Consider the following 27,781-nt stretch of genomic DNA (forward strand, 5'->3'; position numbering starts at 1 on the left):
TAAAAAAAATAAATAAATAAATAAATAAATAATACCAAAATAAAAGTGATACTTCATGTGCTACAAAGTAGATTAATAAAACACAAGCTTGATTTCACATTCTTTAAAATGTAAACTGTGTTTCCAGGTGGAATTGAACAGGAAGTGCAGAATAAACCAACTTTGGAATCAGAAACAAATGGGAAGTGCAATTTTCTCACCTGCCCGGTCAGTTTTCAAGAGTTACAACCTGCCCAAGGGCCGATACGTCGTCATCCCCTCCACCCTTCAAGCTGGTGTACAGGGACAGTTCATGCTGCGAATTTTCACTGATGAAGACTCGAGCTGCCGGTATGATAGTGATTACCTTGGTGTGACATTGGGTCTGAGAATTACAGGTTTGACTAAACGTTTAAGGTTAAAAAAGATGCAGAGGTTGTGATTATCAGAAATTGTTCAAACTCTTAAAAAAAATTACGTTTTAAATGTAGACAAATTGATTTTTTTAATAAAAATAAAATAATGTAACTTCAATATTTTCATCATCATTTTGGATCTCACTGTTAAAACTGGTTCATCAAACTGACATGGTGTTACTCATTTTACTGCATGGAGGTCAAAATATCAAGCTAAAACAAGTCTTGTCTCTATTATTTTACAGTGAAATGACTGAAGAAGAACCAAAAAAGGAAAACTGGTCTATGTGTATTGGAAATGTTGGAGTTGTGATTTATGCCAGAGTTAAAAATGCTAAGGGACTGGAAAACCAGGACAACACTGAAGGTTAAAGGATTTTTTGCTGAAAATTTTATTTTAGAAAGAATGTATCACAAACGGTCATACCTAAGAATGTTGACAATTAAAAGATCCTAGGAATCCCACATGGCATTGAGTCTGTGAAGAAAAGCTCCAGTCTAGGTTTATTTGTTGACGAATGAGGCCACAATGGAGGACTGACTCCTCTTAAGGGTTGATCATCTCGTGCATTAAGATACACAGCTGACTTAATCTTTTACTCCTTCATCTGTATTCTATTTGTGTGTACTGGAATTGTGTTCTCACAGAAAACACAGCAATGATAAGACATACCTAAATCACATACAGTAATCTGTAACAAACGATCTCTCGCAGAGGACAATAATATAACCTTATAAGGGCTGTACATAAGACATAACACAGTCATTTACTGCTTACCGAAAACACATTACTTTTAAGCAAAATAAAGTAAGAATGAATGTAAAGGCAAAAATAAAAGCAAGCCAAAAAATACGTTACAAGGAAACAAAAACAGGGATTTGTTGAAAGAATATTTTGGCAGTTTTCCAGGTTTGCATGGTTTTATAATATATACTGCTCATAAAAATTAAAGGATCACTTTTTTTATTGGGCCTGGCATGAATTTAATTGAACCTGTCTGATAATTTTCTGGATGTTTAAGCAGCTTAGGGCCTTGTTAATCAATTTCAGCTGTATTGGTGTTCATGGAATTAACAACAGGTGCACTTCAGTGGCAAAAATTAGAAAATTACAATTTTCCATACCTGTAAAACTAGTACATTTGACTAACATGACTCAAGTTTGAATTAATATCTATCTATGTACAGCTAGATGTACATGATTATAGAAGAAACAATACTCACTAGGGGTGTGACGGACCACAAAATTCATGTTTCAGATCATGTCATGGTTTTATTGTCACAGTTCATATCATTTTTGAAGTAAAAAGTGAAAAAAAAAACATTACCAAAAAAAAGCTTATTTGAAAAGATTTAAAACATATATTTGTGAAAAAATAAAAGTATTTGAAGTATAAATATACACTCACTGACACATCCTTGAACTTTGAACATAAACAAAAATGTAAAAACATGAAGTTTCTGGTTACATTTACATGTCTGGAGACCAAATCTGCAAAACGTGAGAGAAAAAAATGATAAATATGCTGCTTTTCCTTGCCACACCCCACCACCAATGTCCAAATTAAATCTGAAATGAAAAAGTTAAAATTAAACTTTCATTACTTTTTGGAATTAATTGTAGTATTGTCATGGTTCAACCAGCTGGGTCTCCCTTCAACCACCAGAGGAAGCGCTCACCTGAGTTCTGAACTCTTCACCTGCCCTCACCTGGATTAATCTTTATCAGCTGTTTCCCATCACCTCATCAATGCCATAGTATTTAGTCTGGCTTCTCACCACAGCCCTCTGCGAAATCTTGTTTGCCCTGCATACAGCCAGAGTGTTTTCTCCTATGCCTGTCTCCTTTGTGTTTTGACTCCTGCCTGAATCCTCGACTCTCCGCCTGGCCCCTGTGTTTTGACCTCGGCCTGTTTTCTGACCACATCTTGCCTTGTCCTGTGTCTTCATTAAAACCTTTCGTTTGCACGTGGATCCACACGTCTCTGCCTCTTTGTCACAAGTATTGAAATCAAGTATTTCAAATCATTATTTTTATCTGTGGTACATGTGCAGGTGACAGTGTTGAGAAAGTTACTTTAAAAAAATGAATTGATTACTTTACTTTAGTTACTGGATGAGATTGTAATGAAATTACTTTACTTATTTATTTTAAAATGTAATTCACTACTCATTACTTTACTTTTTTCCGGTCATGTACAAATTCTCAAGGAAAAATTGCATCATCAAGATCCTCTTGTCTTCCATTCAATTTGTTTTTTAAACCAATGGGCTTGTGCAAACTATAAACATGGCATAACACATAACCTGACTTTATTAGAAATCAGGCAGCAGTGTGAAAAATTACACAAAGTTACAGCATATGAGGTCAATACCACTTCTCAAAGAGAGATGTGGGAAAAAAATCAGTGGGAAAATCTGAAACTAAGTCTTATGAATACATAGATAATAGTTTAATGCCTCAAGCAGTTTCTTTCTACACCTTAAATGCAAAAAGTCATTCTGACGGTAGGGGGCGGGGCTAGTGATGGTGATTCCAGCTGCTCTTACCCGTTCTCCACAATAAAAGAATAATCTCTTTCAGCTTCCAAGTGCCTCTTCAGGTTGTTTTGTTGCTTCTTTATAATCAAAAATATTATATTATGCACAGAATTAATTACTATAATAATAATAATGTATTTTGACTCGATATATTTTTTATTTTAAATTTAAATTGAAATAACTTATTGCTGTATCTGTCTCTCCCCTCGTGCACCCGCGCACTCCCTGCGCACCTGCAGGTGTGGAGAACTTTTGCCCCTCCCCCTTCTGCTAAGCGGAAACCATTAATGGCACAGAACATTAACTTTATATCATTTATACTCATATTAGTCGTGTTTCCATTAACTCTGAAATTTCGAAAAACTGAATTTCGATATTAAATTCTCCTAATGGAAACACCACAATTTCGAAAAAACTCGCCTTTTTCGAAATAAAGTTTTTGCGCTTAGAGGAGGTGGTATTTGGGCCGTATCGAAACAGTAGTTTTTCGAAAAACTGTAATGGAAACACTTTTTTCGAAACAAACGAGTCACGTGACCATTAACCGGATATGACGTTTCGGACAGGAAGCAGGAAAAGCTGGTCAAATGCGCCTTTTCACAGCAACTGGCTGCCTTGGGCACCGCACAGCGGGAGCCACGAGAGGTCCCACAGCACCGCACAGCTCATCAAAAGTTGAACGTGTCATGCGAAAATGCTGAATCCACAGCTCTTCGGTGAATTCTTCAACCACAATTTCCCAAAACTGTTTGACTCTACGTCGCTCCCACGTATAAGGAGACTGCCGCTCCAAGGCTCGGATCAGACGTAGACGTCTTCTCTGATGGGAAGGATGAGAGCTAGCTCCGTGGCAGAAATGTGAATGAATCTACTGCACATGAAAATAGTGTTTCTATCGGTCGTCATGTTTTTTTAATGGGAATTACTTCGAGTTTTTCGCGTAATCATGGTTTAATGGAAACACTGTTTTTTTCGAAACAGTGTTTTATCGAAATTCTAGAAATTTCGATAAAGTTTTGCGCCAAAGTGTAATGGAAACGCAGCTATTGACAGATCACCTGCAGCTCAGTGTGAAGAATAAAGGTAGAATGGGTAAAATAATAAATACATAAATACTCCTACGGAGCAGGAGCTAGTCGTATTTCAGCGGGCGGGTCTCTGCTGCTCACCTGTGTGTCCGGGAGTCCGACACTGAGATTAGAAATTAGGTCTCTCATTGGATTTTGAAATTAGGCCCTGTTATTACAGCATTCAGGGCGTGTCTGGACTTAAGCCCCACTCTGCAGTGGAATGCGTGCGGGTGTGCGCCGCAACCGTTTTTTTTTTTTTTCTCTGTTTTGTTTCATTTAACCAAGAGAAATATCGGAGCCTTCAAAATCAAAAGTAACGGAGAAATGAGGGTTTCTGTAGGCCAGTAATTGCAATTTATTACTAAAATTTAAACTGTAATTCGTTATGTTCCTCCGTTACTGACAAAAGTAATTAAATTACAGTCATTCGTTACTTTGTAATACATAACCCCCAACACTGGCAAGTGGGGCGCTGCCATGTCCGCTCTTCCAAGTGACTTTTGATCCTTTTGGCTCTCCATACTGCATTCCCCTGAAGTCGCGGTCCTGTTACAGAGCAGTGGCTGCTCTGAACGCAAACTTGGAGACAAACTCCAATGCTTTTATTCAGCTCTTCAAAATAAATAAACTCGATCTCTAAGTATGCACGTTATCCACGACAACCTCGAGGAAAGTTTTTGATGGAAATCCCCCCACACGCGGCGGGAGCTTTGGGTTTTGGATAACTGTCAAGAAATAACTTTGACGCATGTCAAAATAAAGATGATTTAAATAATCCGCCACCAAGGAACACATCGACCGCGGGGGAGGAGGAAGGGAATGATCCGCGGTACGCGTGCAGCCCGAACCGTGGCTCTGTATGGACCACAAAGCTTTTATTTACATTCAAACCCGGATTTGAGTGGAAGTCATTGGCTTGGAGTGCCTGTTTCATGTGCAAATTTGGACACAGCGCCACTCGCTCTTACTGGCTGATGTGTGTAACTGCAGTTACAAAAGATTGCGGGTTGTGAACACTTGATCCTGTGTTTGATTAAACGGCAGGAGCTGGTGTTGCTCATAAATTAGGTGGTGGAGGCCGCCGCCCAATTCTCTATGAGGAAAAACTCTGCTTAAAAAAGAAATGAAAATTTCTAAAATAACAACATAAGCTTCTGTTGTGCTCTTTTTCAATGTGGTGTAACTGTTTGTTCATCTTAAGAGGATTCTGCCTCTCAGTCAATCATAGCATGGTAAATTATCTGCCTTCTGTTTCATCTATTCTTCTTTTTCTGAACTACTGGGATTCACACAAACAGCCATTACTAGAGTTTACTGGGAATATTCCCAAGCAGACAAAATATCCCGTGGGCAGAAATGCTTTGTTGATGCCAGAGATCTGAGGGGCAAGGCCAGACTAGTTTCAGCTGATAGAAAGGCAGCAGTATCTGAAAATATGTACTCGTTACAACCAAGGTCTGCATCTGAGTGTAAGACATGTCTAACATTGAGGCAGATGGAGTACAGCAGAAGAAGACCCTCACCACATGCCCCTCATGTCAGCCACGAACAGCAAAATAAGGCTACAATTCACGGAGACTCGCTAAAATGAAAGAAAATAGGAAAAATGTTGCCTGGTCTGATGAGACTGTATTTCTGCTGCAACATTCAGATGGTAGGGTCAGAATTTGGCATCAACAACATGAAAGCACAAATCCATCCTTCCTTGTATCAACACTTCAGGTTGCTGGTGCTGTAATGGTGTGGGAGATATGTTCTTGGCAAATTTAGCTCCATGTAGTAACTTAGTACCCCTACTACCAAATGAGCATGATTAAAAGGCCACTGTCTACTTGAGTATTTTTGCTCCCCATGTCCATCCCTTCATGACCACAGTGTACCATCTTCTGATGCCACTTCCAGCAGGATAGGACACCATGTCATAAAGCTGGAACTATCAACCACAACATCTTACTCCAGAGACTGGAGCATGACATAAAAATCAGAGGATCTACCCTTCGACAGTTTGAATCCTATTCATCTAATATATACTAGTTTGCTAGTGTAAATGGAGAGTACTCTCATTATACTCAAGTTAGCTACGGAGTCTCTGTTCTAGGGCCCCATCATGTTCATGCTTTACACGCTGCCCTCAGGAAACATAATCAGGAAACGGCATTAATTTGCACTGTTATGCAGATGATACACAGCTGTATTTATCTACTAAACCTGACCAACATGACCACTTAGAGCAGGGGTCACCTTTGTAGTATCTAAATCCAGTTGTACAACTTGTTTTCCTCAAGTTTAAATGTGGCAATAAGCACACACAAAAATAACTTTCATGTTCATGCAATGTGTAATAACTTACTATAAATCATATAACAGAAAAGCAACAATAACAAAAAATAAATGCCGACTATTTCAGAGGTGATAAACATGTGCTTTTGTACCTTTTCCCACACTACAGGCCTGCTAGTGTGGGAGGAACCGCACCAAAAATGTATCTGAATTATACTTCTAGTATTATGCATTTTGCTTCTTTTTAAATAAAAAACGACTCGAACCAATTTGTAAAAATTATGAATTAAATCATGTGCAATGTGTGAAATACTTTTCTTAAAGTTAACATCAACATAAAGGCAAAAACTGTAAAACCTCATTCAATGCCAGGCATTAGCATGAAAACCTAACATGGCGGTCACCCATTAGCACATAGCGCCTTTCTCCTCTCCCCAGTTCACCCCACTCCTAACTTTCACTGGCATAGTCGTGCCCCAAAAGCTCCACCCTTGGAATTCGCACACTGTCAGGAATATTATGGCCATAAACGTTTTTTTTTCTTCTTCTCACCGTTGTTGTGCTCTGAAAGGGTTATGTCAGGGTAATAGCGACCGGGAATCAACCAAACCACCCGGCCCTCGTGGAGACATCTTAGCCCCACTCATTTGCGGTAACAGCACCACCGTCGTGTTGTGGTAGCTCAATGCCTCCCACAACTCACACTGTCACCACAGCACCGAATCACACTATCCTCCACCAAGGCCCGCCCACCGTTTGCTCACTCGTGTTCAGCTCGCCCATCAGTTGATCATCCTCGCGGCCCAAAAGGAAAAGCCAACGCCGCCAAAAGCCGCGAGCAGCGTCTGCGTTGCCGGGTTTGCTTGACTAACATCGTTCCTGATTGGCTGTTGGGCTACGTGCCCCACGTAGAGATTTGGGGATCCTGCTGATGCATTCAAGTGCTGCTCAAAATTTAGAGCCACTTATAACTAAACAAAATGCATCCGGTGCAACTAAAACATTTATAGCCGGTTTGCACCTGGGTTACACTCACTTACTATATCACACGTATAAAACTGCATTTTTTCACCTGTGCACTATAGCTATGATTTGAAATTATCTAAAAGTGATGCTGAAAAACTCATCCATTTATTTGTTATGTCTAGGCTGGATTACTTTAACTCACTTTTTCGTGACCAAAAAGTTCTTTAAAAAGTTTTCAGTTTGTTCAAAATGCAGCAGCAAGATTGTTTGCAGGAACTAGCAGATGGCACATCAGCTATATGTGCCATCTGCTAACCCTATCTGGCTGAACTCTATTCAAATATGTAGTTGTAGTTAGATAAGCTAATTCTTCTTTAACAGTCCTGGTAAACCGCCTGTCCATCCTGGAAGAGGATCCCTCCTTCATGTGGACATCCCAAAGGTTTCTTTTTTTTCCTTAATTCAGGTTTTTTCTTACTGAGAAGGAAGGTCTAAGGGCAGGGATAACCAGTTTAATTTAGTCTTGTTTGTTTAGTTTAGCAATCAGCTACTGTTTATATTTTATGACCAACCTTTTGCTACTGTACAGTTACGAGCATGTTATATTGGTGTATATAGATAAAACTGAATTGAATGTGAGAATATTTGTTTGAGAGAGATAATTGTATTTGAGTGTGTTAGAATGAAATGCAGTGTGTCTTGTATAACCTCTCATAAATAAGTATACATTTATCATTTAAGTTTTGTCCTAATTGACGGATCTAAACAGTATAACATCGACGGATTTTTGAACAGTACAGCAGAGGAGAACATGATTACAACACTAACCTCACAGATGGTGATGGATGACAGATATGATCAATTTAGATTTGATCACGGCACATTTCTACAATTATATAAGGTCAAACAGTTTAATAAATGTCAAGCTGTAAACAGCTTGATCAATGTTTAACTGCTTTCAAGTTGATACAGTCTGATCAGTATCCAGTTTTCAGTTTGACACTGATCATACTGATTAACTTGTATCAACCTGAAAGCAGTAAAACTGCCTTCAGCATATGTATTAAACTGCTTTCAGTCTCACACAAATCAGTAATAAACTGCTTTCAATTTGATGTTGATTTATGTCAAACTACTTTTACTTTGGCACGGATCAAGTGTTGGAGGGTTTAGTGGAAGTACCTGTATGATAGGTGTGGGGCGTGGTCTGAGCAGCACCTTCGAGAAAACTGCTTTCCAAGAAAAGCTCGGGTATAAAAGCTGGAACCTTCTTGGTGTGGAACAGTGTACTCATCAGTACATTGCTTCAGCGTGAAAACTATTGTCCAGGTCAGAATTTATTTTGCTTTTTTTTCCTGAATGCATAGTTTCTATGTCTAAAATACATTTTCTTTTAGAAAAGTTTTTTTGGTCACAGGTTTCTACAGTTTTAAAAGTTGATCTGTGTGAAAACGCTCTTCTTTTACTACTGCAAAATTACTACTAAGTTGAATTTGAAGGTTTTTTGCATCACCAAATTTGCCTTGGTGCATTTTTCTTTGTCTTTCAAAGTAGAGTTGCAAAATAAACAAATATTTTAATAATTAGTATGAAAAACACTTTGGCTTGGAAGTTGCCGTCCTCTTCAATGAAATGTCTGTTTAAATCTAATTTTAAAGGTGACTTTTTTTTAACTTCACTAACCAATCGGCTAAGAGGCTCTTGTTTTGGACAAATTTTACTGTTACAATAGGGGGTTATAAATCTTTAGACAAATGAAGTGTATTTTTGAATAATTACCTTTTGTATTTGAGGTTAAGCTTTATTTATTATGTACTTTATATACATTTTTTGGACCAGATGGAAAAAAGGAAGAGAGGGAGAGAGTGGCATGTTAGAAATAAGGGGTTTAGTTGCAGTCACTCCAGGCCCAGACCCAATGCTCCGAATTTACGTTACATCCTGGAAATGAATCTTTTCATGGGAGCAGCACACAAAGTTGGTTCTACTGCTCATCCCACAATGCCTGTTACTTACAAATGTGGCACCTTTTTCAAGACTATTTGTTGATGCAGTCTATGGGCACAAAATGGCTGATCAAAAGTCAACATAATAATGTTTATGTCATTTCTGACTTTCAAGTCTTCTGAGTGACAAAAATATTTTTTTACTATCACATCAAATTCTAACTTTACCTCCTAAAAGTCGCAACAATTTGAAGTAAGTTTCTGACCAAACCTAACTGATCTTGTTGGTTTTTAATCCATCTCCAGCCGTGAGGTTTGAGTCTCTCAACCATGTCTTCCACTGTTGTCCCGTTCAAAAATCAACATTATTCTGACCTGAAAAGGGACTGCATCAAGAACAAGAAGCTGTTTGAAGATCCAGAGTTCCCTGCAAATGATTCATCTGTGTTCTATGAAGAACAACCTCACGATATCGTGGAGTGGAAGCGACCAGGGGTGAGTGCCAGTAAGAAAAGATGGCATAAGGCAGGATGACCAATTGCCATTTTACTTATTCGGTGACATATTACCGGCTTATTTGCTGCGAATTCTATACATTTTTTGGAAACTATTATTCAAAATATGATGTATGTATTAATGCATGTAATCATTAATAATGTTTTTTTTTTATTATTCTAGGAGATAAGCTCAGATCCTCGTCTGTTTGTGGAAGGTATCAATTCCCATGACTTAAATCAGGGGAAAATAGGGAACTGCTGGTTTGTTGCTGCAAGCTCATGTCTTGCTCTGAAACCAAAGCTTTGGAAAAAGGTGAGTTTCACAACTTTGAATTATCAGTATAATTATGCACTGAATGATTGACAGACTCTGAGAGGTACTTTTTATAATTAAACTGATTTACTTTTGGTGTTTTTGATTTATGTAAACTAAACTAGTCACAACTTATCAAAATGTTCACATCATCATTAATCAAATGCTCATTTTCTAAAGTTTACTTTCAACCCTTGCCAATATTTTTGCACAAAAAAAAAAACTGCAAACATGTTTTGAACCAGTTAGGAATAAAAATGTAAGACTCTCTCCAAAGTGAATAAAAACACGAACCAGTCAGTTCAACTTCAAAACACTCTTTTGCAAAAGGGAGGCGGTGGAGAAGAGAGAGCAGGTTAACAGCCTGTCTGCGTCCGACTGCCCACCGCCCCACAATGTACAATAGGCTTTTATTAACTTTGCATAGAAAACAGGAACAACACCATATTTGGCGATGAAAAGTTACTGAGCAGATGAAAAAGACCTTGGTTTTGAGCACAAGTTCTGACCGTCAGTGTTTATCTCAGTGTTTATCTTCAGCGGAGACATGCAGGATAAGGGAATAAGGAGCTGAAGCTTAAAAAGCGGTTAGAACTAGTTTCAGCAGACTTTTGCACATATTGCACCCCCACAAAAATATTTTCTAACAGAACCATACCTGGTACCTGTGTGGCAATTCTTGTTGATTCAAATCCTCCTAGGTTAATGCTTGCTGAAGACCAAAACTGCAACATCTTTTTTGAAGCCCACCATTTAAGTTGTTGTGTCTGTTGTCACAGTAGAAAGTTGTGTGGTAAAATTATAACAAATTAATTAATAGGACCTTTCTGCTCAACACTGAAACTCGTGGGTTAGATTGGATAACTATTTCAGCCAATAGATTTTAGATGCTCATTTTAAAATTGTAAAAACATTTCAACATATCTTCTTTTCCTTTAAATGTTTCCAGGTGATTCCCGATTGGGAGGAGCAGGACTGGGATCCCAAACATCCAGAAAACTATGCCGGAATTTTCCACTTCCGGTTCTGGGTCTTTGGTCAGTGGACAGATGTGGTAGTGGACGACCGGCTGCCTACTGTTGACGGAAGCCTGATCTACTGTTATTCAAACAGCAAACGTGAATTCTGGAGTGCTCTGTTGGAGAAGGCTTATGCCAAGTCAGTACACTTGATTTATGGACAAGTATTTCTCCTTTAAAGAAATACGCATTAGCTTTATGCTTTTTATTAGAAACAATGACATTGTATAGTGTTGTGTGAAAGGTGTTTTATAAGTGCCAGATGAAAGAGTTATTCCAACTGCACTTGTGTTCTTATCTCAGACTCTATGGCTGCTATGAGTCTTTAAGAGGGGGATACACTGGAGATGCTGTGGTGGATTTCAGTGGAGCTGTATTTGAACGCATCAACTTAGAGGAAGAGGCTTTCTACAAAGATCAAGAACAACAAAGCATTCTATTTGGAAAACTACTAGAAGTTTGTAAGCGCGAAGGAATCATCAGCTGTGGCATCGAGGTCTTTACTTAATATTTGAAATCTACATTCTTTAGATACTTTGACTTTACTCACCAGGTTTCTACATTTTACAGGCAGAGGAGAATGAAGTTGAGTCCAAGCTGACAAACGGTCTGGTGATGGGGCATGCATATGCTGTGACAGCAGTGAAGAGAGTACGTTTAGGTGAGGGGCAAGGGGAGCACTCCAGGACTGAAGCTATTCCTATGATCCGTATGAGAAACCCCTGGGGATTCAAGGAGTGGAATGGACCCTGGAGTGACGGGTGAGCTGGAAGCATGTTGAAGAAGATTAAAAAAACCTCTTACAGGGATTGGATTTGGCACTGACAGATAAAATGCAGAAAAATCCAGTTTATTATTGTTTTTATTGTTATATTTTGTTGCATTCATGACTTCATTAAACTATAGAATGAGTAAAAAAATGGTCAGGGGTCACAGAGATATCCCTCAGTGTTGAATATCTAAACATACATTAAAAAAATATGAATCAAATAAAAAAATTAAAGGACAACATTAGGGATGTTCTGATCCGATCTCGTGAATGGAAATCTGGCCCGATCATGTCCGATTTTGATGACTTGATCGTAATTGGACGTTGTCCCCCGATCAGGATCAAATATTTCATTTATTCTTATTTAGCGCTTATCAGCGCTTTATATTTCGATCTTATTATTCCGGATAAATACTCCACTAGAAGTCTTTATGTTAGGAACAGATCGCAAAATGTCATAGCCAGAAAACGAAGCAGAAAACAGCAGCAGTTTAAACAGGAGGCTAACATAAACAATTCAGTCAAGCTAGCTAGATGTTTGCAGATTCAGAAGTTCGGGATCAATAAGTCTTTTAAAAATTATTTAAACTGACAGCAATGTCTCTATTGCAGTGTTTTTCAACCTTTTTTGAGCCAAGGTACACTTTTTCATAAAAAAAAATCCCGTGGCACACTAGCATCAAAAAAGGTAAAAAAAATAGTCTGTATTGATGTACAGCTGCTCGCATCATTACCAGAACTCCCTCCTTCCACCACATCACTCCCGTTCTCCAACAGTTGCACTGGCTCCCGGTTACTTTCAGGATTCAATTCAAACTGCTTCTTTACACTTTCAAAGCCCTCCATAACATGGCTCCTTCATATCTATCTGATCTTCTTCATATTAAAACCCCATCCCGCTCTCTCCGGTCTTCCTCCTCCCTTCAGCTTTCCGTCAATCCTGTCCGTCTGGTTACCATGGGGAGCCAAGCCTTCAGTCGCTCGGCTCCTCAACTCTGGAACTTTCTGCCTCCTGACCTCCGCAATGTTGACTCCTTTTCTGTTTTCAAATCCAAACTCAAAACATATCTGTTCAAATCTGCATTCCCAAATTCATGACGCTCATTCATTTTAATCTGATTTTATTATGTCAACTTATTTATTGTTTTTTTTTTTATCTTTAAATTATGTTGTTGTGTTTTATATATATATATATATATATATATATATATATATATATATATATATATATATATATATATATATATTCTACTTTGTACAGTGTCCTTGAGTGTTTTGAAAGGTGCTTTTAAATAAAATGCATTATTATTATTATTATTATTATTATTATTACAGTCATTCCACAATCTAGTGTACATTATTTTATATAAGTGGGAAGCATCATTACTCAATTTGCTCAAGTTAAACGTATATCTCATCAAAACAGTCTACATTTATTACCATTAATGGATGATTTAAAAAAATAAATAAAAAATAAAAATACTTCTAAATAATCAGTTTTTATGAATGTTTTTTTCTCTCTTTTTTTAGATACTTCCAAATCTATCAGACAAAGTAAAAACAACATTCTTTTCTTGTTTCCCTCCACAATAGTGATAAGAATTCTCGCTCAAAATTCAATTCTTTTGCATTCGTTTTCCTAAAACAGCGGCTCTTTTGGCTACCAAATGGCTTTTTAGGTTGTTGTTTGCTTTGTTTGATTCGTTATAAACTACTAGATACGATTATGCACAAAATCCATGATGTAAATATGTTTTTATTCATATAAAGTGTAAATTATGTATATGCTGTTATTTATACCTTCCAGATAGAATGTACAAAATTAATGATAAAAGAACTAACAATTAACTATTCAATTTTTAACTCTACGCAATTTAAGCTTTTTCTTTTAAAACACATTTGAAGTGAACAACACAAAGCTCTGATCGCTCTCTAGCTGCACGTGAGCCTTCTCCTGAGCTCTCTGGAACAGACATCTTCTTTTAATATTGCACACTGCTCGTTAATAAGGGACTTTGAACATTTTGTCACTGTTCCAGCAGCCATGATGTCCGTCCCTCTGGAAGTGCACAGGACAGGATGCTCCGCTTTTATTTATACCACTGCGTAACCTTACGCTGAAAACAAAATGATGCCAAAACAAAATCATATAGGTGCGCTCATTGCACTCTAACAAAACATAAAGGTGTATCATCAGACTCGAACACTTAACCATGCGATTCACTGACCTAAAACTGATGCAGGACATTTATAGCAAAAACAACAGCCATGTGACTCAGAAATAAATACCTGGTACAGTGCAGGAGAAGATTTCTATTCCTTGTATTTCTTAATAATCAAGGGTAAATTAAATATGTGAAAAAATAAATGAGTAAACAAGAGTTAATGACAAATCCATTAACATTTTGGATTTTTCAGTCCACTGTTGGTTTTCATCATTGAAATAATACAAATGGAAATTATATTAGAACATTGTATGGTCACATCTTTGCAAAATTTCTGTTTCCACACATTGAACTGTAATGATGGATTGATCATTTTTTGCTGCCATCACACAGGTGTTAATACAATAATAATAATAATACATTTTATTTGTTGGGTACCATTCAAGGAACTCAAGGTCACCTTACAGCAAAAAACAAGCTTTGTCTGGGGAGCCCGGCAGCCAGACACGGCAGCGTTCACTCAACCCAGCAATGCATTAAACGCTAGCGATGTTGTCTGCTGTTATCATATATGTCATCACACACACACATATATATATAATATATTTATGACACAATATAAACAAATTCATCAATTAAATTGATTAATCGTTATACCCCTATGATGTACCTATTTTTATACATTTGAGCTCTTCTCAAATATTGCTTCAGTGTCAATTTTCTAAGAATTTTTTAAAATTAAACACCTTGATATTTACAAATAGTGCAGTTCGTTCACTTGTGAACACTTGAATTGATTTTTTGGAATACCTCAGTCAATAGTCACTCCCACTTTATGCATTTATATATTTTGCACTTTGTGTTTGCAGATGGTCAACATTTAAAAATGAGAATAAGAATAAATGGGAATTTCCAGGAGTTTTCTGTAAACTATTATTTTTCTGACGTCATATTCAATTACAATCTATTAATGAGAAGGTGTTTAACTTTAGATTAAATAAGATGATTCTTTTTAGAAAAAGTTTTCGTTGTTGTCATATTGGAGTCGATCATCCACCATTTTTACTTATTTTTTGTTTTGTTAGCTCTGAGGAATGGTCCACAATTGACTATGCAGAGAGGTACAAGCTTGGACTCACGGTAGAGGATGATGGGGAGTTCTGGTAAACATAAAATATCTCTAAATCACTGCAGTCCATTTCTGAGATTAACATAAACTTTTAGGAAGTTCACTAACACCAGGTTTGTTCTCATCCACAGGATGTCCTATAAAGACTGGTGCAGACACTTCAATGATGCAGATGTTTGCCACATTGTTGATCCTTCACTCACCAACTCCCGTCCATGGAATGAAACTTTGCATTTTGGGAGCTGGACAAGACATGATGATCCAGTCTTAAACCGCAGCGGTGGCGCCGTGTCAATACTGCAGAACCCACAGGTACAGCAGATTATTGTTTTGCATTGTTGTTAACACTAAAACAAATTATATTTAAACTGTCTATTGAATTTCCTTTTTTAGTATCTGTTTGATGTGACAAAGAAAACGGATGAAGTAATGATCACCTTGCAACAAAAAGACCGGAGGATCCATAAAAAAACTGGTCATGGAGAAAATGTGGCCATTGGCTTTAAGGTTTATGAGGTAACATCCATATTTATTAAATCTATTAGCTTTCCTACTGTCAAAGTTGGCCAGATTCAACATTGATTTGTCTTTTCTAAAATTAATTTTCAAAATGCATGGCCAAATTGCAAATGTGAAATGAACTATGTTACCAAAAAAATGGTCAAGGAGAAGATTTGGTCATTGGTGTTTTGGTTTATAAGGTAACAATAAAAATGTATTTATTACTTTACTCAATTTTAAAGAGGTAATATTGTGTTGTTTAGGACCAGCATAGCTCTTTATCATCACATCCCTGGTTTGTTGAAACCGTCTGAGGAATAGTTTAAAGTTTAATATTAAAAGCGGTCTTGTGTACTGATTATAGTCCTTTTAGGACTAAAATCAACATTAAGAAAAGAGAGAGTATAGTGTGCTCTTGGATTTGAGACTTAAGTCACAAATTCAAATCTGCAAGAATTTACTTGGAATTGCAAAGCAGAACTTTTGAGCATCTTCTTTTGGTAATTGATTTTACTGAGACCATCGTGTCTTTGATAGGTAGACTCAACCGGGAGACTTGAAAACAGACATGTTAACAGGGTCAAAGAGAAACCGTCTTGACTTGAAGTGATAAGAAGCTAAGATGGTCTATCAGGGACTGAATGTTGGGATGAAATGCCGAAAACATGATTTTGTCAAAGTGGGTCTTTAAAAAAAAAAAAAATATATATATATATATATATATATATGTGGGCTACCACAAACGATTATTTCAATAGTCGACTAATCTACAATTATTTATTTAGATTAGTCGACTAATCGGGTCGTGCGGCGACTGGATGTAAAACACTCATCTTAACCATTATTATCTTTAAACTTGAGATCTTTAAGCTATATTCAAATTAAAATAAACACAATAGTTTATTAATCTTTTAATGAATCATGCAGATTTTCTCCTTCATTTTTTCTGGCATTAAAACAAGACTTAAATCAAATGAGGTCATCTGAATCAACAACAGAAAACTTATTAAAACCCTGCAATTATTTTTCGTCATTTATCGTCATAGTTCTCTCATGGAACACAACTTCTGTCTTGCAGGAATTACATTTGACGCTTTTTCCTCTTTTCTTTTCCTTGTGCTTCCCTAATATTTTAGCTAGCGTGCTGTTATGAGTGTAAGAGAACTTCCTGTGACATCAGTGCTGACCGGGCTAGCACCACTGTGCATGTTTGACGAGAACCGTAGTTTTAAGATCAAAACAAGGAAAAAAAAACAAACAAAAAAATGACGCTTTGACGACCAAATCATTCGTCGACTATTTTAGTAGTCGATTAGTCGTCGATTAGTCGAATAATTGTGGCAGCCCTAATATATATATATATATATATATATATATATTAGAGCTGTCAGGCGATTAAAATTGTTAATTGCGATTAATCGCATTGTCCATAGTTGACTCACGATTAATCGCAAATTGATATGTGGCCTTTTTTTTAGGACAAAAAGGTGTGCTTCGTGGAATTTAGCAGTTCTACATTAATTATGAAAACAAGAATGACAAAATTTATAGTTTTCATCAGAAATACTTTATTTTGTATCATTGTATTGAGTTAAACATTCTTAACAATAAAAGGCTGTAACATAAAATGTCTAACAAAAGCCCAAGTGCAAGTGAAGGGCATTTTAAATTCAAAACTTCAATCAACGTTCAGTAAAATAAAATAAAAAACATCAAAAATAAAATTTCCATAACACTTTCATGTTCATTTTTCGTCAGGACCAAATCTTTTCCTCCTCTGCTGAACTGCAGTAATGAATGAAATAGAGATTTATAATTTCCAACAAACTTTTGTTTTTTAAAACATTATAGACTGAGAAAAGTGGGATACTATGTGGATAGTTTGACAGTCTGTTACTGCCGGCGCGTTCTCTGGCTGCAGCTCGATGCAACGACGTGTCCAGCGGAGCTCATGCCATGAATATGCCGGCAGACAGACTGCTATGCTGGGGCAGGATCACGCTTAAACCTCCTTTGGGATATTTTGCATATTTTTGCGTGGCAAAAGAGGGACGGGCCACACACTCAAAGCTGAGATTTATCTTTTCATCCACAAATAACTGCCGTTGTTTAAACTACATTTAAAACGTCCCCTGGTGCGCTTGCTGTTCGGAACATCGGTGGTCCGCAGCTCTCGGGACGCGGCTCCGGACGGTAGTGAGTTACGCCGGGGTCACAGCAGACGCGGAAGCGGCACGGAACAGAGTCTGCTTCCATTCGGCGCCCATGTTAACCTATGTCGTAGTTCAGACCAGGCGCGGAGCAGAGCTGAGCTGAGCAGCGCAGAGGGACCGCGCGGTGCAGCGGAACTTTTCCGCGTTTGGTTTATTTTTTTTGCGAGCGCTCCGCATCAATACTGGCAGGAAGTTGCATCAAAATACATGAGAAAATCATGTTTAGTTTCAAAATAGAATCAATTTTTCACAATAAGACGCCGCGATTGACAAATGTGATCATGTTTTTGTGTCTAAACAGACTGTAGAGATGAAAATATGCATACAATCAAAACACACAGACGCGATCAGTGATGCTCCAATTGGAGATGGACCACTCTATCTCAGCACCACATGTGCCCCGCACCCTGCAAGGAGAAATGACTCTGTTGCTGTTTTATGTTTTTTTGTTTGGATGGTGCTGTGTTTCAGTTATCTTTTACAAGTTTCATCATTAATGATACCAAAATAAAAGTGATACTTCATGTGCTACAAAGTAGATTAATAAAACACAAGCTTGATTTCACATCCTTTAAAATGAAAACTGTGTTTCCAGGTGGAGTTGAACAGGAAGTACAGAATAAACCAACTTTGGAATAAGAAGCTAATGGGAGACCAAAACTTCTTATATTACCGGTCAGTTTTCATGAGATGCAACTTGCCCAAGGGCCGATACGTCGTCATCCCCTCCACCCTTCAAGCTGGTATACAGGGAGAGTTCATGCTGCGAATTTTCACCCATGAGGACTCAAGCTGCTGGTATGAAAATGATTACCTTGGTGTGAAGCTGGGTCTATGAGAATTACAAGTTTGATAAAACTTTTTAATGTTAAAAAGATGCAGAGCTTGTAGTTATCAGAAATGTTGTAACATCTTATAAAAAATCTTTTCTTTGTAAATGTAGGCACAGATTGATACATCAGAGGAAAATGCAAAAAAAAAAAAACATTTTTGTATAAAAATAATATATAATGTAACTTCAATATTTTCATCATCATTTTGGATCACATTGTTAAAACTGGTTAATCAAACTGACATGGTGTTACTCATTTTACTGCATGAAGGTCAAAATATCAAGCTATAGTCTTGTCTATTATTTTACAGTGAACTGACTGAAGAAGAACCAAAAAAGGAAAACCGGTATGTATATTGGAAATGTTCGAGTTGTGACTCATGTCATTGTTAAAAATGCTGAGGGACTGGAAAACCAGGATAACACTGAAGGTTAGAGGATTTTTTGCTGAAAATTTTCTTTTGGAAAGAATGTAAACGATCATACCTAAGAATGTTGACAGTTGAAAGATAGTTTTTTTTTTAGTGGTTTTGTAATCGGATGTAGTAAGATCCTATGATGAGCCTTTTACAAATCTTTATGAATGAAACAATAGTCAACAAAAGCTACTGAAACCACTGATCTGTTTCTCAGACGGGCGGGGAAGTTCAGCATGACGATATAAAGCAGGGGGAAGAGCTGAGATTCTTATGCTGGCTTTATAGAGCTTTTTAAATTTTTTTACAGATATTTCTTGACTGTTACTAAAACAGTGAAGTTGTAAGGAACTGTAAGAGAGAGATGAGAAAATCCTATAGCAATGACACATGGCATTGAGTCTGTGAAGAAAAGCTCCAGTCTGGCTTCATTTGTTGCCAAGTGAGGCCCCAATGGAGGACTAACTCCTCTAAAGGGTTGAACATCTTGTGCATTAAGATACACAGCTGACTTAATCTTTTACTCCTTCATCTGTCCTCTCCGTCACACTCAGCCAATGGAACCGACTCCAGCAGCCAGATGTCCACCCCAATGTCCAAGAACTCTCCCACATCCACCCCAACTAGTACAGGCCTGAACAACAAGCAGAAGGTACTGTACTTTATTTCTCCTTAAATATTGTCATTTCTTAATACATATCTTGATGCTCAGACCACTGATGCCTCTGCTCTCTGATTTTAGGATCTCAACCTGGAGGGTGACGATTCCCTCAGTGAATCGATATAGACTCCTGCTGCAGCAGCCCACGTTTGGCCTGAAATACACATTTTTTTTTCCATCTGTTGCTTTCCACCTTCCCTCACAGTGCCACTATCGAGGGGAACCACTCTCTTTTTTTTTCATTTTATTGTTAAGCGACATGTGATGCGTCATATTTACTTAAAAGGCCAATCAAAAGCTTTTTGACTTTCTTTAATGGATTAGTAATGTGTAACGATGATTACTGGATAAACATGATAATGCGCTATGATTACAATCAATAATTACTACATATCTGTTGCATGACGTGTGATTCATACTGACGTTTATTGAAATTATGGAAGAAAGTTTTCTGAGGATAATCAATAAGCACTCCATTCTGCTACTCTATATATAATTGGTACTTGATCTGATAAGGACCAGATTATGACAACTATTTAAAAATATATATAAAAAATATAAAATATGTAAAAAAATAAAAGAAAACATACTTGGGTGGGATTTTGCATGCTTGTTTCCTCCCTCTAAGCAACAACTGTTGGATAATCGATGTATTTACCGAATCAAATATGACTTGTGTGTACCGTATGCATTACTACAAAAAAGTCTATTCATTATTACATAGTTAAGAGGAGGACATCATGTTCTAATGTCTTTGTTATTTTTTCTTTATTTTATTGTCAATACATTACTTAATATTTGAAATTGACTTGTTATATCAGTATTTTGTCATTTAATTGTATTATTCCATAATTAATGCTTGAAATAAAACAATCAAATCACATTAGAACCAAACAGGCGCAAACTTCAAACAAAGAGAGCCTTTTGAATATTATAGATATATATGTAAGCAAAGTTTTGATTCTGGTTACAGATCATGCCTATACAAGTGCTGTAACGAATGTGTAGCATAAAAATCTATTTAGATCTTTTTTTCGGAGTTTTCCAAAAGTATAAATGCAAAAATACAATTTTAATGAACGTTATGAATTTTACAAACCTTTTGCGTGTCATAGATGTAAAGCTTTTTAGGTTAGTGTTTGCTTCCATCTTTGTTCTAGATGCTTTTGATCTTCTGGGTGTTTAATTTTTTAAGTTATTAAAATTATCCAAAATACTTGTAAATTTTTTTTTTCTTGTTTGCACACAAATCAAACAGATGTTTGTACTGTCAAGAAAAGCATACAGACAAAAGAGGTACAGACATTTTCCAAATATATATATATATATATATATATAATGGATAAGTTATTCATTTTCATAATTCCATTAAAAAAACTAACTTCAAATGTATATTTCCAATGTCAGCCATTTTGAAATCCAATATGGCGGACATAATGAGAAAATTCCAAGTGGCCCAATATCTGAAAATGTTCGCAGCATGTTAATGTACATGTGTGCCAAATTTGGTGCTTGTATCACAAAATGCACAATAGGTTTGCTATGCTGCCTCACTAATTATGGTTGTCAAGTTTTGGTGGCTGCTGCTAAATCTGTCCTAGCTATGTTGGACAGGGTTCAAGCAAAGGCTTTGAGGATTTGCTGCGGGGCCTTTAGAACAACCTCGATACCTGCACTCTTGGTCGAAACAGATGAGCTACCGCTGCGTCTACGACGTATTAAACTGGGGGTGAGTTACTGGGCAAGGGTAAAGGGATTCCGTGGGTCTTTGACAGCTAAATGTCTACTTGATGAGTGCTGGGAATTTGGGAGTGGTCAGAAGAAAGTAATTTTTTTTTGTCACATGTGGCTAACTATTTGGGAAAGATGAAGTTGACAAAGGATTCTGTGCTTGGCATGGTGTGGCCAGTAATACCTTTGTGGCGCCTGTCTGAACTGGAGGTAGATGTGGAACTAATTGGACTAAATAAAGAATTTGTTTGTAAATGGATTGAATCTTTTTTGCAGAGCCAAGTGGATGTTGTGCAAATTTTTACTGATGGCTCGAAGGATACTGGATCCCAAAGAACAGGCTTTGGAGTGTTTGTGAATGGGAAGGTCTCAGTGTGCGTGTAACAGATTGATTATCTGTGTAGAAATGCTGGCAATTTTGAGGGGATTGCATTGGGTGGAGGAACATACTCCTGAACGTGTCATCATTTGTTCTGATTCATTGTCTACTCTTTTGGCAACATGTCACAGAGAATCTGAGTCGCGTCCTAATTTACTTTATAAGTTTTTACTGAGTCTTTCTGAGGTGGAGGGTTTGGGTTGTAATGTTTCATTTCTCTGGGTTCCGGGACATGCTGGGGTAAGAGGGAATGAAGCTGCTGACAGACTAGCAAAAGAGTCTCTTCCAAAGGTAAATGTGGATGTGGTTGTTACCTTTGGTAAGCAGGAGTGTCGCAGCATATGTACAGAATATATTAACAAACTTAAGCAAATAGATATGGAGGCTGGAAAGAGCCAATTTGAAATAAATATATACACCATTAAATAAATAAATGAATGTGTCATTAAATATTTAAAAGTGGCAATAAATAAATACATGTTGAAATCAATAAATACATGTTGAAATAAATGTGGCAGTAAAATATTAAAATGGAACATTTAAACATTTAATGACATATTTATTTATTTCATTGCCATTGTGGGTTAAAAGAGCCAAATTGAAATAAATAAATTTAATATGAAATAAATAAAAAAAATCTGTCATTAATTATTTAAAAGTGGCAATAAATAAATAAAAGTTTAAATAAATAAATAAATGTTGAAATAAATGTGGCATTAAAAGATGAAAATGGAACATTTAGACATTTAATGACATATTTATTTATTTCACTGTCCCTTGTAGGTTAAAAGAGCCAAATTGAAATAAATAAATTTAATATGAAATAAATAAATAAATGTGTCATTAATTATTTAAAAGTGGCAATAAATAAATAAAAGTTTAAATAAATAAACAAATGTTTAAATAAATGTGGCATTAAAATGTGAAAATAGCCATTAAAAAGCACTTTTTAACATTTCATAATATATTTAATTATTTAATTGCCGGCGTGGTAGAAAAGAGCCAAATTGAAATAAATACATTTAATATGAAATAAATAAATACATGTGTCATTAATTATTTAAAAGTGGCATTAAATAAATAAATAAATACATGTTGTAATAAATGTGGCATTGAAACATGAAAAGAGCCACTGAAAAGCACTTTTTAACACTTTTTATAATATATTTATTTATTTCATAATTTAATGAAACATTTCATGAAACAGGAAGTGGACACACCATTCAAATGCAATCTGTCAAACTCTGCCGTCAAACTCATCGCTGCTCCATTTCTATGGCCTGCAGTGTTGCCAGATTGGGCGGATTCCCGCTCAATCTGGGGGTTTTTGGTTCTAAATTTGCGGGCAAAAATGGCTTTAGGCGGGTATGTATATCTTGGGCAGGCTTAGGGTCGATTAGGCGGTTTTTATTTCTGTATCATAAGAAAGTAGCGGACTTAGTTAGGCTGGGTGGCGATCAGACTTCCACTAATGTTCTATGTTCTGAGGCTCAGTGAACGCACCAGGAGGAGAAGCTTCATGGTCCTGGGCTCTGTCGTTGTTGAGGGGATTGCTGCCTCGCCTGCCAATAAATGTGTTCAAAAGCTTTGGGCTCGGTGTGGGAGGGGGTTTCTGTTCATTTTTTTTTAGCGTGATGATCATTATATTGAGTGGTGTGTTTACAGTAGTCCTCTCTTGGCTGGTTTATACTTCGAACCGACTCGTAATTGCTCAAGTTGTTGTGGTTGCGCGGAATTTAAAACCTGCTGGTGACGTCACACAGGACTGGAATTTTACACCCCGTGTGCAATAGCCGGCGGATCACGTAATTTAACTTGAATTTATTTCAGCGATTGGAGTACGCGAGTGTTACAGAACGGAGGCAATGTCCATAGAAGAACATTAGAATACTGCTCAATATGAAGAGACTTTTTTCTTCTTCAGAACCAAAAACTGCACGGCGACAGCGTACTTAATGATGCCGATGAGAAGTGTCACTCTGTGCCTTAAAGACAGGAGCGCGTGCTTCTGCCTTCATTGAAGAATAAACACCTTTTCGGCCGCTTATCGGTACGGAGAAGTGAGGGAGCATGGACACGCGCACACTCCTCCCTTCATATCCGCGCTTCCTCTCGACGCTCCGTATAGGGCTCGGTCGCTGACGTGGGAACGCTCCCGTTTGCAGACTGCATTCAGGGTTATTTGGCGAGCTCCGTTGCCAGCCAGGGAGTCTCCCATGCCGGACAAAAGCGGAAACTTTGTGGGGAAAGGATCCGGTGTTAACAACGGTGCCGCAGAAGTGGACGGAGAATACATTTTTATTTAGCAAACCTAACAAAAGTTCTTCGTTTCACCAAAACAATGTTTACAGCGTGTATGTGAGTGAGGTGTCAGACAAAACTTTAAAAAAGAAGATTCCTGAGTTTCCTCACATCAACGGTCCTGTTTTGACGTCCTGTCCATTAAGAAAGATCACAAAGGTCTCCATTACTGATTTCGCCATAACGAAGATTGCTCCAGGCCAGAGCAATGGAGCAGCGATGATGAGATTTGGGCCCGCCCACTGAGTTTGACGGCAGAGTTTGACAGATTGCATTTGAATGGTGTGTCCACTTCCTGTTTCATGAAATGTGTCATTAAATCATGAAATAAATAAATATATTATGAAATGTTAAAAAGTGCTTGTAATGAGTTTTTTTCATGTTTTAATGACACATTTATTTCAACATTTATTTATTTATTTAAACTTTTATTTATTTAATGCCACTTTTAAATAATTATTGACACATTTATTTATATATTTCAATTTGGCTCTTTTAACCTACAAGGGACAATGAAATAAATAAATATATCGTGAAATACTTAAATGAGCTCTTTTCATGTTTTAATGACACATTTATTTCAACATTTATTTATTTATTTAAACTTTTATTTATTTAATGCCACTTTTAAATATTTAATGACACATTTATTTATTTATTTCATATTGAATTTATTTATTTCAATTCGGCTCTTTTTTACCACTCCAGCAATGAAATAATTAAATATATTATGAAATGTTAAAAAGTGCTTTTTAATGGCTCTTTTCATATTTTAATGCCACATTTATTTCAACATTTATTTATTGATTTCAACTTTTATTTATTTATTGCCACTTTTAAATAATTAATGACACATTTATGTATTTATTTCATATTAAATTTATTTATTTCAATTTGGCTCTTTCAACCTACAAGGGACAATGAAATAAAGAAATATGTCATTAAATGTTTAAATGTTCCATTTTAATATTTTATTGCCACATTTATTTTAACATTTTTTTTTTATTGATTTCAACATTTATTTATTTATTGCCACTTTTAAATATTTAATGACACATTTATTTATTTATTTAATGGTGTATATATTTATTTCATTTTGGCTCTTTCCAGACTCCAGAAATAGAATGAACAAAGAGGAAGACTGTATTACTCATTTCAGACTTCTATAAAGAATGCCTTTTTCATGTCGCAAAGAGGAGGTGGTAATTACAAGGTTGAAATTGGGTCATTGCGGTCTGGCTGCTTTTTTTTTTACAGTTCACAAGCATGACGGTGATCTTTGTATTTGTGGGGAGCGGGAAACGTGCCTCATGTGGTTTTTACTTGCAGCACGTATGATGCTGAAAGGCAGGTTTGATTTATGCAAGTCAGTGATTTAGGAATCTCTACATTTTCATTTTAATGAATCATACCATGGGCTGCACGGTGGCGCAAGTGGTTAGCGCTCTCGCCTCACAGCGAGAAGGCCCCGGTTCGAATCCCGGCTGGGACCTTTCTGTGTGGAGTTTGCATGTTCTCCCCGTGCATGCGTGGGTTCTCACCGGGGACTCCGGCTTCCTCCCACCGTCCAAAAACATGCTTCACAGGTTAATTGGTGACTCTAAATTGCCCCTAGGTGTGATTGTGAGAGTGAATGTGTGTGTGATTGAGGCCCTGAGACAGACTGGCGACCTGTCCAGGGTGTATCCCGCCTTCGCCCTTCAGTAGCCGGGATAGGCTCCGGCACCCCCGCGACCCCGAAAGGGACAAAGCGGTCAAGAAGATGGATGGATGGATGAATCATACCATTATGTATTCAGAATATAGCTGTTAGGTGTGCTGTCCTTCACTTTCTTCAGCAGACTGGACTATTTTTCAGAATTTAATTAAGTTTTTTTTTTTTTTTTCATCATCTGAGGGTGGCAGCATTGAACTCATTGGTGTATAGCCTGCCGGAAAGGCATTCGAAGAAGAAGAAGAAGAACTCAGTGTGAAGTCTTGTTTTTGCATTGCATACAGTCTGAGCGTTATTTCTTCTCTGTTTTTCTGTATTCTGACCCTTTCCTGTTTCCTCAGCTGCCAGCCTCGCTCCATGTGTTTGACTCTTGTCTGGATTATGACTCAGCTCTGCCTTGCCCTTGTTTTTTACTCACTCCATTAAACCTTTGCACATGGATCCACATGTCTCAGCACCTTTGTTACAGAAAGGAAGTTTGTTTGCTTCTGTGTTGACACCTCGTCATTATCTAAGCTGAGGTGACAGTGGGTGGATTTGTTGATGGATCACAAGCATATTGCTCATTTTGGAAGTCAGAGGATCTCAAGGTGTCATGACCTAAATGCATATCAGAGTTAAAAATCTTTCACAAGGTTTCTATTTATTCAAGCATTACTGTAATATTTATTATTTTTAAGTTGTGTATTTCTTGGAATTTCTTTGAAAGATATGACAGATCTGACTACTTTCAGTTTGACAGTATTCACAGATCAAACTAAAAACACGTTTTCTTGGTTCTGTGTTCAAACCACATAAGTATCTAAGATTTAAGGTGTGGCGATGGTAGGTAAGAAGATTGAAGGATCTGTTGATTATGTTTTAATTGTTAGTGGGTTTAGTGGAAGAAAAGTCGTGGATTTCCTAGAATCCGCTCTGTAAGAAAAACCACAGGACGGGCGTGGTAGGTGAAGGAGGTTCAGGTATAGAAACCAGAGATTTCCTTGTTGTTCAGCAGTGAACTAATCAGTATCTTGCTGCTGTGAGAGTCGTTGTTCAGGTCAGCATTTATTTCACTTTTCTTAAAGTCTTATTTACTATTTAATACAATGTAAATCTGTGTGAAAACGCTAATCTGTTTTTGCTTCCATCAATTTGTTTAAAGCTGAGTTTGAAATTTGTTTTTCATGCTGCAATTACAACCTAAACACTGAATTTTAACATAAGTATGAAAAATAAGCACATTTGTGTTAAGAAGTTTGATTGTTATTTGGTATAAAGTCTGTTCGTGACCAATTTGAAAGATGTATTTTTGTAAAGAACATTATGTTTGTGAGATTAGCAGCAGAACCAGGAAAAAGTTGCCAAATATGACTAGTTATGAACCAAATCTAACTGATCTTGTTTATTTTTCATCCATCTCCAGCTTTGAGGTTTCAGTGTCTCAGCCATGTCCTCCTCTGTTGTTGCATTCAAAAATCAAAATTATGCTGAACTGAAGAGGAACTGTATCCAGAGGAGGAAGCTGTTTGAAGATCCAGAGTTCCCCGCAAACGATTCATCTGTGTTTTATGAAGAAAAACCTTGTGGTGTCGTGGAGTGGAAACGACCAGGGGTGAGTGGCAGTAAAAAAAAGATGATCAAAATTACATTTTAAACAATAACCTTACCTTTAAGCAGCTTGAATTAAACTGTAATGTTACATATACATGTTTCAAATATTTGTTAAAAATATGATCTAAACATCAACACATCTTTTTATGTAGGAAATAACCTCAGACCCTCGTCTGTTTGTGGAAGGTATCAATTCCCATGACTTGAATCAGGGGGATGTAGGGAACTGCTGGTTTGTTGCTGCAAGCTCATGTCTTGCTCTGAAACCACACCTCTGGAAAAAGGTGAGTTTACTATGTGAAATACTAAAAATCTTTTTTTTAAACAAAAACTGAAATTTTGTTGCAATT

The 27,781-nt window shown here is 36.9% G+C and overlaps 2 protein-coding genes and 1 long non-coding RNA gene across 3 annotated transcripts in view; 2 read left to right on the top strand and 1 right to left on the bottom strand.

Annotated features, from left to right (window-relative positions):
• LOC112143039 overlaps positions 1-15,406 on the bottom strand; it is a 20,740-nt gene extending 5,334 nt beyond the window's left edge. Inside the window, exon 1 of the long non-coding RNA XR_002918679.2 lies at positions 15,294-15,406. This is a non-coding gene — a long non-coding RNA (uncharacterized LOC112143039). The remainder of the gene's footprint in view (positions 1-15,293) is intronic.
• Positions 1-21,019, top strand: part of LOC112143032 (calpain-5) — a 26,735-nt gene extending 5,716 nt beyond the window's left edge. Inside the window, exons 4-12 of the mRNA XM_036215164.1 lie at positions 11,331-11,523; positions 11,598-11,788; positions 15,047-15,124; positions 15,222-15,402; positions 15,484-15,606; positions 18,400-18,602; positions 18,948-18,983; positions 19,607-19,704; positions 19,795-21,019. Of these exons, the coding sequence (XP_036071057.1) occupies positions 11,331-11,523; positions 11,598-11,788; positions 15,047-15,124; positions 15,222-15,402; positions 15,484-15,606; positions 18,400-18,602; positions 18,948-18,983; positions 19,607-19,679 (1,078 nt within the window). The 3' untranslated portion in view covers positions 19,680-19,704; positions 19,795-21,019. The remainder of the gene's footprint in view (positions 1-11,330; positions 11,524-11,597; positions 11,789-15,046; positions 15,125-15,221; positions 15,403-15,483; positions 15,607-18,399; positions 18,603-18,947; positions 18,984-19,606; positions 19,705-19,794) is intronic.
• On the top strand, positions 7-2,260 carry LOC118599614 (calpain-5-like). The gene is made up of 3 exons (XM_036215165.1): positions 7-330; positions 641-762; positions 2,040-2,260. The coding sequence occupies exons 1-3, from the start codon at positions 179-181 to the stop codon at positions 2,084-2,086; spliced, it is 321 nt and encodes a 106-aa protein (XP_036071058.1). The 5' UTR covers positions 7-178; the 3' UTR covers positions 2,087-2,260.
• Positions 21,020-27,781: the final 6,762 nt, after the last annotated feature.

The sequence above is a fragment of the Oryzias melastigma genome, linkage group LG14 (genome assembly GCF_002922805.2).
Source record: "Oryzias melastigma strain HK-1 linkage group LG14, ASM292280v2, whole genome shotgun sequence".
Taxonomy (NCBI): domain Eukaryota; kingdom Metazoa; phylum Chordata; class Actinopteri; order Beloniformes; family Adrianichthyidae; genus Oryzias; species Oryzias melastigma.